General features: G+C 36.8%; 1 protein-coding gene across 1 annotated transcript in view; it reads right to left on the bottom strand.

Annotated features, from left to right (window-relative positions):
- KLHL4 (kelch like family member 4) overlaps positions 1-4,925 on the bottom strand; it is a gene marked incomplete at both ends in the record, with an annotated part of 31,312 nt that extends 26,387 nt beyond the window's left edge. The window contains one exon of the mRNA XM_079541795.1: positions 4,504-4,925. Coding sequence (XP_079397921.1) covers positions 4,504-4,925 — 422 coding nt within the window. The remainder of the gene's footprint in view (positions 1-4,503) is intronic.
- Positions 4,926-13,472: the final 8,547 nt, after the last annotated feature.

The following is a 13,472-nucleotide window of genomic DNA, read 5'->3' as shown; positions in this document are numbered from 1 at the left end:
TCTGCTTGCTGGTGACAGCAACAGGACCTAAGGGAACCAACATGGAGCTGCATCAGGGGAGGTTAGGGGTCAGGAGAAGGTTCTGCACCAGAGGGCAGCAGGCAGGCTCCAAGCTAGCAGAGCTCAAGGAGCTCTTGGACAGTGCTCTCAGACATTGGTTTTTAGATTCCTGTGGGGCCAGGAGCTTAACTCAGTGGTCTTTGTGGGTCTTTTCCCACTTGGGATATTCTATGATAATGTGTCCTGTTGAATGTCTTTTGGGCTACTGCAACAAATAAAAGGGTATTTTTTATTTCAAGTAGCTTTTATTTCACTGTACTGTGAGCCAAGGCTATTATCTGCTAATGGAAATAAGAATTTTAGGGAAATCTCTGATAGTATGTGAAATAATCTTGTGTATATGTGTACGTATGTATGTATGTATGTGTCAGTGATAGTAAGGAGAATTGTTAGTTATTTCCATATTGTTGGCAATGAAAAAAAGATGACATGAATTTTCATGTCTTACACAAAAGGAACTGTCAAAATAATTGATCGCAAGTAGTAACTACAGAAAATGCATTGCCTCTGTTAAGAAGGTGCTCCTCCTGAGTATCTGAGTACACCCATCAGCATCAGCTGCTTGGATTATGACATCAAAAGAGTGTAGTAAAATTAATTAGAAGTATATTTTGTTTCATATGGAAAATTAGAAAGCATGTATCTTTACCAAAACTGGAGATTGTCAACCAAGTGGATTTGTGAGGTTTTTCAGCCACACAATTACAAGAAGTGCATTAAAAAAAATGTTGAATGGATGCTATATTCATTATTGAAATTCCACTGCTTTGGGTAAGAAGGAATAGAGGTACCCACACACTTTGCCAGCTTACATGGTCTTCAATAGTATACTTACAGAACCATAACATACCTTCCAGCAGGTGTGCATAAATTGATGTGGCAACATAGCATAATGTAAATAAATAATAGGTATACTTCTTGCACTGTAAGATCAGTACAGTCATGTCTGTGAGTACAGAATTAATCAAGCAAAGTAATCAAGGTAATTTAATATCATGGATTCTTCCTATTAGGAGGTATGAATTCCTTTTTAGTTTCTTTGCACAAGTGCTTTTCCATATCTTGCACATGAGAATAAAGTTTTTGTCGATCATCAAACAAAATCTAACAGTGAAATCTTGGGATTTTCTACGGTTCACTTCCAGACCATTTTCTTTGAAAGAAATAGGATTTCTTCAAGGAATTTTGATATCCCTGGAAAACTTGAACTTCATCAAGTTCCAGATAGTTAAAAGAAATCTGAAATTATCAACAGGCTAGATAAAGTATACAGTAGGCCCATGCCTTATGAACTAGAAGCAATTCACAGTTTATTTACCACACATTGTTTCAGAGCTCACTTAAGTTCCTACTTCCTTTAAGCCAAACCTGAAATATTTGATGTTTTTTACTCTTTGTTTGCATGTCCGTGTTCTGCAGGTTTAGCCTTATGACTATCCCAGTAATCCCACAGTATTTTATAGCAAAAAATACAGTGTACAAAAAAACAAAAGAAGTTGGCATCTGTTCAGTTTTAACTGGTTTCTCTGTTTTTCACATGTGTGAAGGTCCTTATTCAAGGAGTCAGTTGGAGAGAATCAGTCTAGGCACATAAAATCCGTATGTCTCCAAAACTACAGGTGCAAACTTCATAAGGATCTTTTTGCAGGTCAAGGAGCACCATTTAAAATGCTTCCAGAATATGTTTGATACTTTTTAAGTGTGTTCTTCTAGCAAGAAGACAGTCCCAAGCACACTGGGAAGTTTATCCTAACCTTATGTCAATAAGCAATTTATTTATCTGTTATGCACATAGTATTTATTGGTTGGTCACATCTTAATTGGGTATCATTACTGAAAAAATAATGAGTTCTTATCCCTTAAATTCCCATTTTCTTTGTCAGCCATTTGTCAAGGGCTAGTATTCAGGAAGGAGCCTGTATGTCAGAAAGGTTTTGGGCTACTTATTTTGTTTGGGTACGGGAGCACCAAAAAGGTTGAAGAAAACAGAATTAAGTGTATTCATGGTAGAATATTCAAAATGGAACAGTTCTTTGGAACTTTATTTACCTTTTTTCCTCAGTAAACAACCCATATTTCATCAAATTGACATATCCTGCCTATATAGTGAAGTCAGTAAGTTCTGAGGTTTCTGGAGAGAGATGTCTCAATTTATTTTGAAGAAATAAGGAATATTCTTCTAATGTTTCCTCAGCTTTTTTTGGTAGAAGGAATTAAGTTGCTAGTAGAAATTGTGCACGTATCCTGTTTAAGATTTAAGTGTTGGCCTGATTTCCTAACCTTTCCCACTGTTTTGAATGTTCAAGTGGCAAGTAGCAGTGTGTTCAGCTTGTCATTCTCTAGAGTCCAGCTGAAAATGGAACTTCAGTAGGCAGAGGTAAAATGATTGGATTAGGGTCAATGCTCAGAAGATAAGATTCCTTTTACAGAATAAAAGGAAAATTTGTATGAAGTCATTTTTAGTATCCTCAGGTATGAATGCAAAAGAGCACATGGAGGCAATAATTACATGGTTCATTATTCATTGACTTTAGGAGTGTAAGAAGATGCAGTTAAGGGAACTTCCAAATGCCTGATTTTCTACCAAGTGATTAGCATATTAATTCTTGTGTGCCGTGTGTTGGATGCTACAGAAAAAGAGAAAGACAGGTTATTTGCTCAGCAGTTTCTTCTGATATATACTTAAGAAATTGGAGCTATGTTATAGCATCTTTAAGAATATATTTTAATTCCTTGAAATAAAATTTTGATTAGAGTGAAACACATAGTGGCAATTGACTTTCTAAACAGTGTCTTATAAAGTCAGCGTTTAAGGTGTTTAAGGATTCCTTTATCCTACAACATGCATAAGATGCTTTTCCTGATAACTTTACAGAAAACACACATGACTATAGCAATAGGTTATGACACACATTCCCAAAATTCTTCTAAAATCTGAAAATTTGAACAACTCAACAGAAGAACGAAAATTTGAATGAATATGAAGGAACAACATTTCATGAGTCTTGGCATAAAGTTTTTATATAGGTGGAGAAAATGTCACATCTCATTTTAGAAGACAGTGCCTCAGTACCTTCCAAACTGAATTATGTTGTTTTGTTGTTTTTTTTTTAACTTTCTTCATCAGACAACAGACTTATCTTGATTATTCACCATTCTTTATATTTTTCAAACTAAAATTATTTTTTTTCTAAGGTGCACCTATGTTTGCTCCTCCCCCCCCCCCGGAAATACAAAGTTATTTGAAGTAAGTTATACCAACAAACTAGTACGTGAGTGAGCATACGAAACAATCCTACCTCATTGATTTTATTTTGTAATGATTTTACATAGCATCCATATTTTCAGAATGACATTTTGAAAGGCATTTTTTTCTGTTCAGTCTGCAAATGTTCCCTATACCAGATGTACAACTTGAAAAACAGCAATTCCAAAAAATACACAAACTGTCAGCTTTGCTTTACTGAAAGAAACTATAACTTCAGTTGAGATGGATTTCTATTTAAGTAAAGTATAAATATCTGAAATTATTCCCAAAGACTTGATGGCAATCTTATCTAATGGTACAAATAATTGCATTGTAAATGCGTAATTTGAGTCAAAGTAGGGATAAAGGAGAAGTAAATTTGTTGTTCTAGGAGCTATTACTGCTGACATCAGTTCTGAAAACATCATCAATCTAAATGGCATGTTTAACCAAATAACTTGTGCTCCTGTTTTCTTCTCCCTACAAACATCTTAAAAATAGCTCTTTCTTTGTTCTTAGACCTTCAAGCTGGCATAGCTGTAATATCTTTTAACCTGACTGCACAGAAAATATTACAGAATCACAAGGTTGGAAACGACCTGCAAGATCATCTAGTCCAAAATATTTGTCCCTTAGTGTGCCAAACAAGCTGTGAAAGTAATGTTATTTTAAAGAAACCTTCAAAAAAGCAAGTAATGATGCTTCCTTTCCACTTAGTTCAAAGTTAAGTATACTTGACAAGAAGGCACTGATAAAAGGCAGTGAGGAATTTGACAAACCGATGGCAACCACGCAGACTGCGCATCTCCAGCAGTTCTCATTTGTCAAAGTTGCACCCATTGCTAAAGTCAGAATGAGGACAGCATTTCAGAAGGCTCATTTCTTCATTGTCTTTACACATAGTAAGTCAAGACAAAGAATTAGCATCTCATAAACTGTGATAGGAAAAATTTGACAAGCTGGTGGGTTTTTGTTTTTTTTTTTTTTTTTGAGGTTCTGAAATGACAGATTAAACCTCTACATTTCACAATCCTTCACTTCTTAATGTGAATGCATTTCTATTTGTATGAGTGTGGGTGTGCACATGCATAAAGTGAGATTAACGCAGTAAAGAATTCTGCTTAAGAACAAAGGCAGTTTTAGGGAATAACTTGGATAGAAGTACTGCTTTGAAGTGCAGACTTTAAAACTCCTACCTCTCTGCAGATTCATCTGAATTTTCCTCTGTGATCATCTGCAACTCCTGTGGGGTTTTACTTGAATCTTCCTTGACGCAGTTTTCCTCTGTGTTTGCTTTGGGAATATCTTCATTTGATCGAAGCTGTTCTATGAGGTTTTGTTGGTGCCAGGTTTGAATCGATCGGTGGTGCACTGGAGTTGGACCGGGCACAGGCGCCAATATATTGTGGTGGACAGGACTGCTGTTTTTCTTCAGCCCATTTCTGTCCCGAGAGTGGTTCTTCAACCTGTTCTGCACCGGTGTCCCTCTGTGCTCATATCCTTCCTGCTGGTGGCAGCCCCCGGTGCCTGCGGAGCTCTGCGAGGGGTGGCTGAACCACCTCCAGCGGAGCCTCAGGATCTGCTTCACATCAAACTCTTTCTTTCCAGATACTGACATTGTTTCAGGAAAAAAAAAGGAAAAAAAAAAAAGGAAAAAAAAAGCGACAAAAGCCTATTCTTCTAGAAAGGAAATGGATTCTTTGTTATCTCTTGTGTTTCAACTCCTCTTCTTAAGAAAAGACAACAAAAGAACAAATACCGGTAGCTCGCTCTCTCTCCTGATTAATATACTGCAAGCTCTTAGAGCCGATGCTAAGCTGCTGCTAACTGTATAGGTGGGAATCCATACTGACAGGATGATGAGGTCAGACCTTAAACAAGTAAATCAGCTTAGCACAGGAAAGCAGCAACCATAACAGTACCCAGCTGCTAGGCTTACACACAGCACTATAGCACAGCTCCCTAATATATAACCTAGCCTCACATGATCCTGAGGGATCCTAAGCTGCAACTTAAGATGCTGAAGAGCACATACAAATAAAGTGACAAGGCTTTCTGTCTAACGGCATTTTCCATTGCTAATCAGCAATGCTGCATTTCACAGAAGATTTATGGAGAATTCTTTTACAGTCTCCTTGCACAGATTTTTTGTGAGGATTCACTGTGAAACTATCCTGCAGTTCATGTGTTTCCTTAAGAGGTTTCCATTTGTTTGTCTTGCTGTGTAAAATTCCTACAAATGGCCTCAGTGTGGTAGCACTTACCTAAAGGAAAGAGGTAGCATTTCAATATGCTCTGCAGAGCTATGTATTTTCTCACCTATAGATAGATTTCTTGTCATGATTGCAGGGGTGTGAGAACAGAGAGAGGGAGCTCATAAAATCAGAGATGTGGTCCCTGAATGACTGTATCTGTGGAAAACACAGCTTCCTGGCTAAGTGCCTGTGTAAACACCTCTTGTCATCCTCTTCTTAGTTTCACACAGACAATGAAAAGAGTGTGATTATTTTTTTTTAAACATCTTTATTTTGATAATGTACAATGCAGCATGTTTTCAGCAAATTTATTAGATGGCATATTCTCATCCTTTCATCAAGAGACAGGGCTGTGAGAACTGCCCTGCCTTGTACGTGCACTGTTTTTGCAATTCAAAATAAATAAATAAATAGGATTTTTTTTTGTTATGTTCTTCACAGTGTGCTGTTAATGATGTATATATCTGTAAGCAGTACGCAGAAACAAAAAATTGTAAAGCAGTCAGTAAGACAGGATTCAGAATTAAAGGAAGGTACCTCCCTCCATTACATCTTACATCTCTTTTTCAGACCTCCTTTTGACTTCTGTTGTGATGTTTTTTCTATTTCCTAAACTCCACTGATGGGGTTTTGAACCTTCAAACACTGAAATCCGCCTTCTCTTTTCTGGCTGCATGTAGTGCAAACAGTGAAATGTGAAGTAGAGTTTTGTAAAGAATCAGCAAATTGAGATAATAGAACTAAGAAACATCAGCTCTTATGCTGGGCTGCCAAGTTTCTCTCCTATTCCTGAGATTCAAGCAAATTATATCAAATGATACACAGTCTCATGAAATGGATGGAAAAATTCCAGGGCAAAAGAGAAACTGTAAAATAGTTGGAGAAAGTTATGCTATTTAGATGCATCGAGGGAAAGAAATGACTTTAGACAAAAGAAATTATGAGAAAAAGTTGGCCATAACAGGCAAGAAGGGAAAAGCTGAGAAGAGAGGACATTTGAGAGATGTATCTGATACATCTATACAGAATCATAGAATCGTTTGTGTTGGAGGGGACTCTTAAAGAGCACCTATTCCAACTCCCTTGCAATGAACAGGGATACCTACAACTCTATCAGATTGCTCAGAGCCTAGTCCAGGCTGACCTTGCTTGTCTCCAGGACAGGGCTTCCACCATCTCTTTGGACAATCTGTTCCAGAGCTTCACCACCCATACTGTAAAAAGCTTTTTTCCATATATCCAGTCTAAACATTGAGGCTAAACTATTACATCAGAATGTATTTGTAATTCTGGCAAGAGGGCAGGTGTTTGTGGAGGACAGAACAAGCAAAATTTGGTTGCTAATAAGAGTCCTTTCTCATATGAAAAAATAATGTACTCCTACTTGTGAGAGTTAAAATAGAGGCCCCTGCTAGCCTTGGCATAAATGCTTCCAGTGCTGACCCCACTTCTCTGCTATGGGTTACTGCTCACAGCAGCTGCCAGAACTCACTTGTGTGCCTGAGCTGCTGAAGTTAAACGTACACATGAACATTCAGTGAAGGAGGGCCAGCTCGTGCTTGGACATGAGCCTCTGGGTCTCAGCAGGTCTGGTGCCGCTGTTATTTCTGTCACTGTGATTTGCACATGTGCAAAGACTGCCACTTCAGCATTCCAAACTGTGCCATCCACTACTGAGTAATACTCTATGTAACAATTCTTCACTAATACAAACTATATTCTTGAATAATATGTACTTAAGAATAATATGAAAGAATGATGTCTCTGTTAGAATATCAGGCTGTAAGTGTTGTTAATGGAACACAGTTTTTAAAAACTTCATTTTCAGTTTTTCAGGAATGGATAGAAATAAGAAAACTTGTTCAACTTCTTAATAGTTATATTAAGAAGTATATAAAGGCCTGATTGTTCATTTAATAAGCGGTTTCAATTTAAGCTTGCTGAGAATGCAGACAAATAAAGAAGCCGCTCCCTAATTTCAGGGATTTTAAAGAATTTGTAGGGAGTGAATGGAAAAAACAGAAATGCTGGCCGTTGGGGAAGAGAGACCATTATGTTTTCGGAAGTCAGAGTAAGATGTTTTCTCGCTTTAATGACAACTTTATAACAGCCTGAAATTTTCCTGGAGACATACAAGTTATGTTTAAGGCTGTGGGTTTTTTGGGTTCTTTTTCTGTTGATTTTGATGTTGTTTTTTTGGCATTACATCTATTTAATATTGGATTTAATATTACTTAGCCTTTCAGTGTTAGGCTACGTGCTTATGAATGTTCTACTGCTCACTTTTATAAAAGTAAAAATACTTAATGGTATCTGTATATATTCCTTAGGATTGCATCTACATTGAATGGCCTTGCAATCCAAGATCTATTTTAAGGAGACAGTCTCTCTATGATAATTTATGATAAAATTTTGTGAAGGTGAACAGAAAACATGGTTTCTTGCAAACTTAATAAGGCCACTGAGCCAACCCAAGCAGCTCTGATATTTCCACTTAGCAACAGCTCTGATACATTGAATCCACCATTTCTCATCATCTCACAAAGCTTCCGTTGGTTTCTTTTCATTAAATCCTTTTGCAGATGTCATCATAAGCCTATTACTTGGATTTGACTCGAGAATGGGAAAACAGAACTTCAGTTTGTAAATAACTCTGTTTCCTACTAACTCAGCACATGTTTTGGCAGATGTAGAGTGTATCTAGCTAAAACTGAGTACAGATTTCCTGAAGAGAATGTTTTGCTCAAAAAGTCAGCCTGAGTCAGCATGGAATATGTTTCAGGTAGGGCAGATTATTCTTCACACAACTTATTACCACACTGGCTAAAACTTCAATATGCTGTAATAAAACAGTATAACTGATTTAATAATCTAAAATTTCAGGCCAGAAATGATTAGAAATAGGTTTGCTGTTTTCTAGAAACAGCAGAAGTACTAGGAAAAATGCACTGTGTATTTTAGAAATACAGGAAACATCCCTTTTCCCCTGTGTTGACTCTGAGCAGCACGCAAATGTCACACCCTCTCAAAATACATGCAGAATTGAATTCTAATGTATTTACAAGTCGAGAAGTAGCCTGATTATCTTTTTTCTTTTTTAACTTGTGTGATTTTTTGCTTATTCTCTAAGTATTCCTCTAGTTCATTCTTCTCTCTCTGCCTGTTATCTTTTGCAAGAGTATTTTCTATAGAGTTTCCATGTAAAAAGCCATTTTGTCAAACTGCCCCTCTGCTGCCATCTGTAATATGACAATAGAATGTAATGGAGTACTGGTGGGAAGGTTCAGCCTCTACTGTTGCCGTATCACCAACATGCACCTCTGATGTCATGAGCCAGCATAATAAAATAGGAGTTGTTACTTTCAGAGCAGCCATTGTAAATACCGCCAGCTTAATTGCACATTTTTTCTATAGAACCTTTTATTTTACTAATAATCTGTATCAAAAATGAAGGAATTGTGAAAATGTGGTGTTCAGAACTGTGGAGGTATTCAAGGCAACACGAAACTGTTTATGCAAGCCTATCAGATTGTGAAACAAGAAGCATAGACTTATCTTTTTCTATCAAACTGTCATAGCATAATTCAGGTTGGAAGAGACCTCAGAATCTCTGTAGTCCAAATTCCTGTCCTAAGACAATAACATCAGAACCCTTCTGGGAAAACTGTTCTAATGTTTGAGCACCCTAATAGTGAAAATGTATTCCTTTTCATTGGTCAAACTTCCCCTGTTTTATGTTATGCTGACTGCCTGTTTTCCCAACCTGGCTCAGATTTCTGGATCTTGTAGTTGCTGGGTGATGCTGAACAAGCCCTGTTCCCCTCAGGCAATCCACTGGGCAAATTCTTCAGCCCCCAGCCATCTTGGTGACCCTCTGCTGGACTCACTCCAGTCTATTGCTGTCTTGTGCTGGTATTGGAGGGAGGATCTTAAGTAGTAGAATGGTTGACAGAACTTTTAATTGCTGTTATTCTCTATAACAGCTATATCAAAGCAGGCACTAATTCTCCAAAACTGCAAAAAGAATCATGATACCATTGTCAAGTAGAAAATACTTCAATTTTTTGCTTATTCACTAACAACTCTTATTTACCAACCAATTATTATCATCAGATACTAAAGAGTACAGAAAGGATCTGACATACCCTCCAAAAAACCTAGTATTTAGATTTGACACTTGTCAGTATAAGTCTTTATCATAAGTCATCTCAAAGCTTTGACAGAATAAGGACTTATGCCCAAGGTCAGTCTTCCCTGGTAAGTTTCTGAATGTGACTCTTGTTCACTGTTGCTTATAAAGTATTAAATGCTGTCTTTAATTTTAAGAGAGGGAGGCCCTTGAGGCAGTTGCATCTCAGTGCAGTGTAGAATGTAATAATTCTTAGCTACTTTTAGTGTTCAATCCCACGAATGGCTTCTGAGACTCAGGAATGGCACTATATGCTTCAGGAAAAGATCCTCAGAATGTGGCTCTGCCTGTCCTCCAAATCACTAACAGAGGTTTCGGAGTTCTTTGAATATTGATGGAAAAATTACCTGCCATTGGGCAGGTTGTCACAGTTTTATTATTTTTGGTTATTGGTGTTTCACATCACAACATCATGTAGTGCACTGGGAGTTAAAGAGTTAATGCTCCAGTTTCAGGCACCTGTCCCAGAAAAGAACTACATACCCCAGAGGACTTTGCATTTAGAGGGGGGATATAAGCTTTCGTGGATCACCCGACCTGCCCTTTTTCAGCTTTCTCTCGTCCCCACTTCTTGACCCGACAGCGCATCTCACCTCAGCATTATAGTGAGGCCTTTCAACCTTTCGGACACACTCTCATAAATCAAATAATTGATTCATTAGTTTCAGTTCTAATTATATTGTATTATAGTGTGTTATCTTGCATTCTGATACCGTATTTAGTAAATTTGTTTCTCCTCAGATTGTTGTCGCTGTTTTTAATTATTTTGGGGTCTGCTGTTTCTGCTTCCCATAGGCTCAGATTTATGAATTCCTCTGCCCCACTGGTCATGGAACTGGGCCAGACCAGCCCGTAAACCATTGGCACAGGTGTTTGAGTGGTTTGAGGCAGTCATTTCAATTATTTCTGAAGGATTTATCTAACTTGCAGTACACATTTTGGTTCAACCACAGACACATATTCAGGTTCAGAAAAACTGGCCTGCTTCATCTATGGATGTGAAAATAGGCATTCTTGTATACGTCTGTTTCTGTTTTTGTTTTGTTTTGTTTTGTAGCATAGTGTCTACCTTTTTCCTTTCTTTATTTTCCTTTCCATTTGTCATCAGTTTTCCTATCAACTTTCCTCGACTTCTGATCTGTCCTTTGTGTTGCCATAACAGTGCAAGTGACATAATACTTTAAATATCTTATGATTACAGATATCGCTTTGAAAGCTCATCTGAAAAGGTGCTTTAAAGCAATATCCTCCATAGCAAACTATCTCACAGCATCCTACCACCAGGCATCCTTCTGATCCTGTCACCTGCAAGAGCACACATTAGCTCAGTTCTTACTTTGTCAAAAAGCCATATAGAATCACATCACAATCTTATTGTTGCTCAGCCTGGCTCCAGCTGTTGTCAGCTGCCAAGATGCCTTGAGGCTGCTCTTTCACTTTTTCTGATGCTAGCCCAGAATATAAAAACACATAAATGTGGTTTTAATCTACCTATATCCCAACTTTCTCATGCAAACAAATTAGGTTCTGTCAGTTTTCCATTTTTTTTTTTTAGAATAGACAACAGAGCATCAATGTTTGGGAATACTAGAAATGTTTAGTATTTTCATATTTTCTGTGGAAAACACGTTGATTTTGTATATATAAGTACCGTGCAATTATATGAAAACTGGAAAACAGAGTAAAATATAGAATGTTTTACCTTCATATATATTCATTAATAATAATAAAAGGTACTAAACAACACAGTGATCAGATTTGCAAGTGATAACATAATGCAGGGAGAGGAATGACATTCCCAAGGGAGGAAAGAAATAAATACAGTTGAAAAGAGAAAGAGGAAATGACACCTAGCAGTACATTAAACTTTACTATTTAGCATGAAAGATGGTTGAAAAATGAAGCTACAGAATAGGACAGAGAAAGCAGCATCTCTTGTTTTAATACTAATTCTTCCAGAACTTTATCAATAGTCTTATTAGGTCCAGTCTCTTATCTCTTAATCTTGAATGTGAATTTCAGTGTGATTTTTGCTATCAGTGACTATCTGAGACTAATCAGTGACTTATCTGAGACCATTTCTTATAGGTGTACCAACCCAAGTTGCTATGTTAGGATCTTTAGACAAGCAGCCCATAGAATAAAAACTTTAATTCTGTTTTATACTTCCAGCTCAGCTGTGGACATTTTACTGAGATGCAGGTGCTCAATAATGTATGTTCAGAAGAAAGAAAGCCTCCAGCACTGTGTCAGTTAGCAGGAGTTTCGGGTATTTCTGTGATTGTGTCAAATAGCATTATTTCCAAAAAAGTCCCTTTTTGAACCATAGAAATAAATGCAGAGCAGAAAAATCTGTTACTGATGAGATACATGCACACAGATGAGCTTTGGAAATGGAAGTTAGCCCTCTTTTTCTTTGAATAAAGTTGGTACTTCCAGTTGTATACATTATTTGTAAGAATTCTTGAGATAGCAAAGAGAGAGCTGTTGCAGTGTATTAAATCATTTTGCAAATACATTACCAGCGAGCTGTTCTTAGAAAAAAAATTAAGCTCAGCAAGCCTCCTGAAATTTAGCTTCTGCTGAAATTAATTGGCAATATCCAAATAGTATAATTTAGCATGTCACAACTGTAAATTCAGACAGCCACTGTTGGTTTATTATTACCAGTTTAAAAGGCTGTTTATATCAAATTGTTTTCAGGTCTCAATTTTAACATCGAGGATCATGAGGTAATTGCACTCTGCTTTGGGCCACATTTCATTGTACTTGATACAGTTGGAGTGACAATGTTTGGCCCTTTGGCTTACTGAGTTTCCTGAATTAAGTTATTGATAGTACCTCTCCTTAGTGAGTAGTTGATGGCTTTAATACGTTCTTGATACAACCAACATTTAAGATTACATTATGACTATCACTTACCAGCACAATTTAAATGCAAAATAAATTAAATAACAAAGTCTGTAGTTGTGCTAGCGCTAATGTGGAATTAATGAACACAGGAAAAATATACCTACTGAATTCTGTTGCTTTAAAATACAAGGTTTAATTTAGCACTGAAACAAACAGTAAAGTCTGGTGCGTAATTGCCTGTAGATCATTGATCGTGGTGTTTTTTGTTTTTTTTTTTAATGCTTTATTTCATAATGTTATGGTTCATGTTAATGAGAATGTTATGTGAGAAACCAGTGGGAAAAGAAAAGCTATTTGACTGTTTTCTTAATAAATTCTTCTTGCTGATCACGTTAGGTGTTTCATTCCTTCTGAAATTGCTTTCTGTATGCTGGAATATACCTCATTGTTTTTCTGCCTGACACAAACCTAATCATTCTGGCTTGCAGACCTCTCACTTAGGTACTAACAATTATATGTTGCAGAAGAGGCATTTCTGTACTGCTAGGGTATATAGTCTTCCTGAAAATTACACATATTTTATCTTTTTAAGGACAGTGCAAATAATTTATATATTAGGATCTTTAATAACATAGTCTTCACAGATTTTGTAGAGTGCAAGAAGCTGTAATAAAAATGTGAAGATTACTCTGGGTTCTTTTCTTATTGCAGTATAACAATTTTCTTTTTGCAATGATCTGCAGTTGTCTTCTCACCTACCTCTAAAGTGGTGAATTTTTTATCTGAAGTATTTCATTTTTGTCCATACTTTGAATAATGGTGCACAGGACTGTTGATATTACATTTTCAGTTTTCTTTTATTTTTTTA

The sequence above is a fragment of the Tetrao urogallus genome (assembly GCF_951394365.1).
Source record: "Tetrao urogallus genome assembly, chromosome: 13".
Classification (NCBI taxonomy): Eukaryota; Metazoa; Chordata; class Aves; order Galliformes; family Phasianidae; genus Tetrao; species Tetrao urogallus.
Note: the sequence above shows the minus strand (reverse complement) of the source record. Positions and strands in the feature narration are given on the sequence as shown.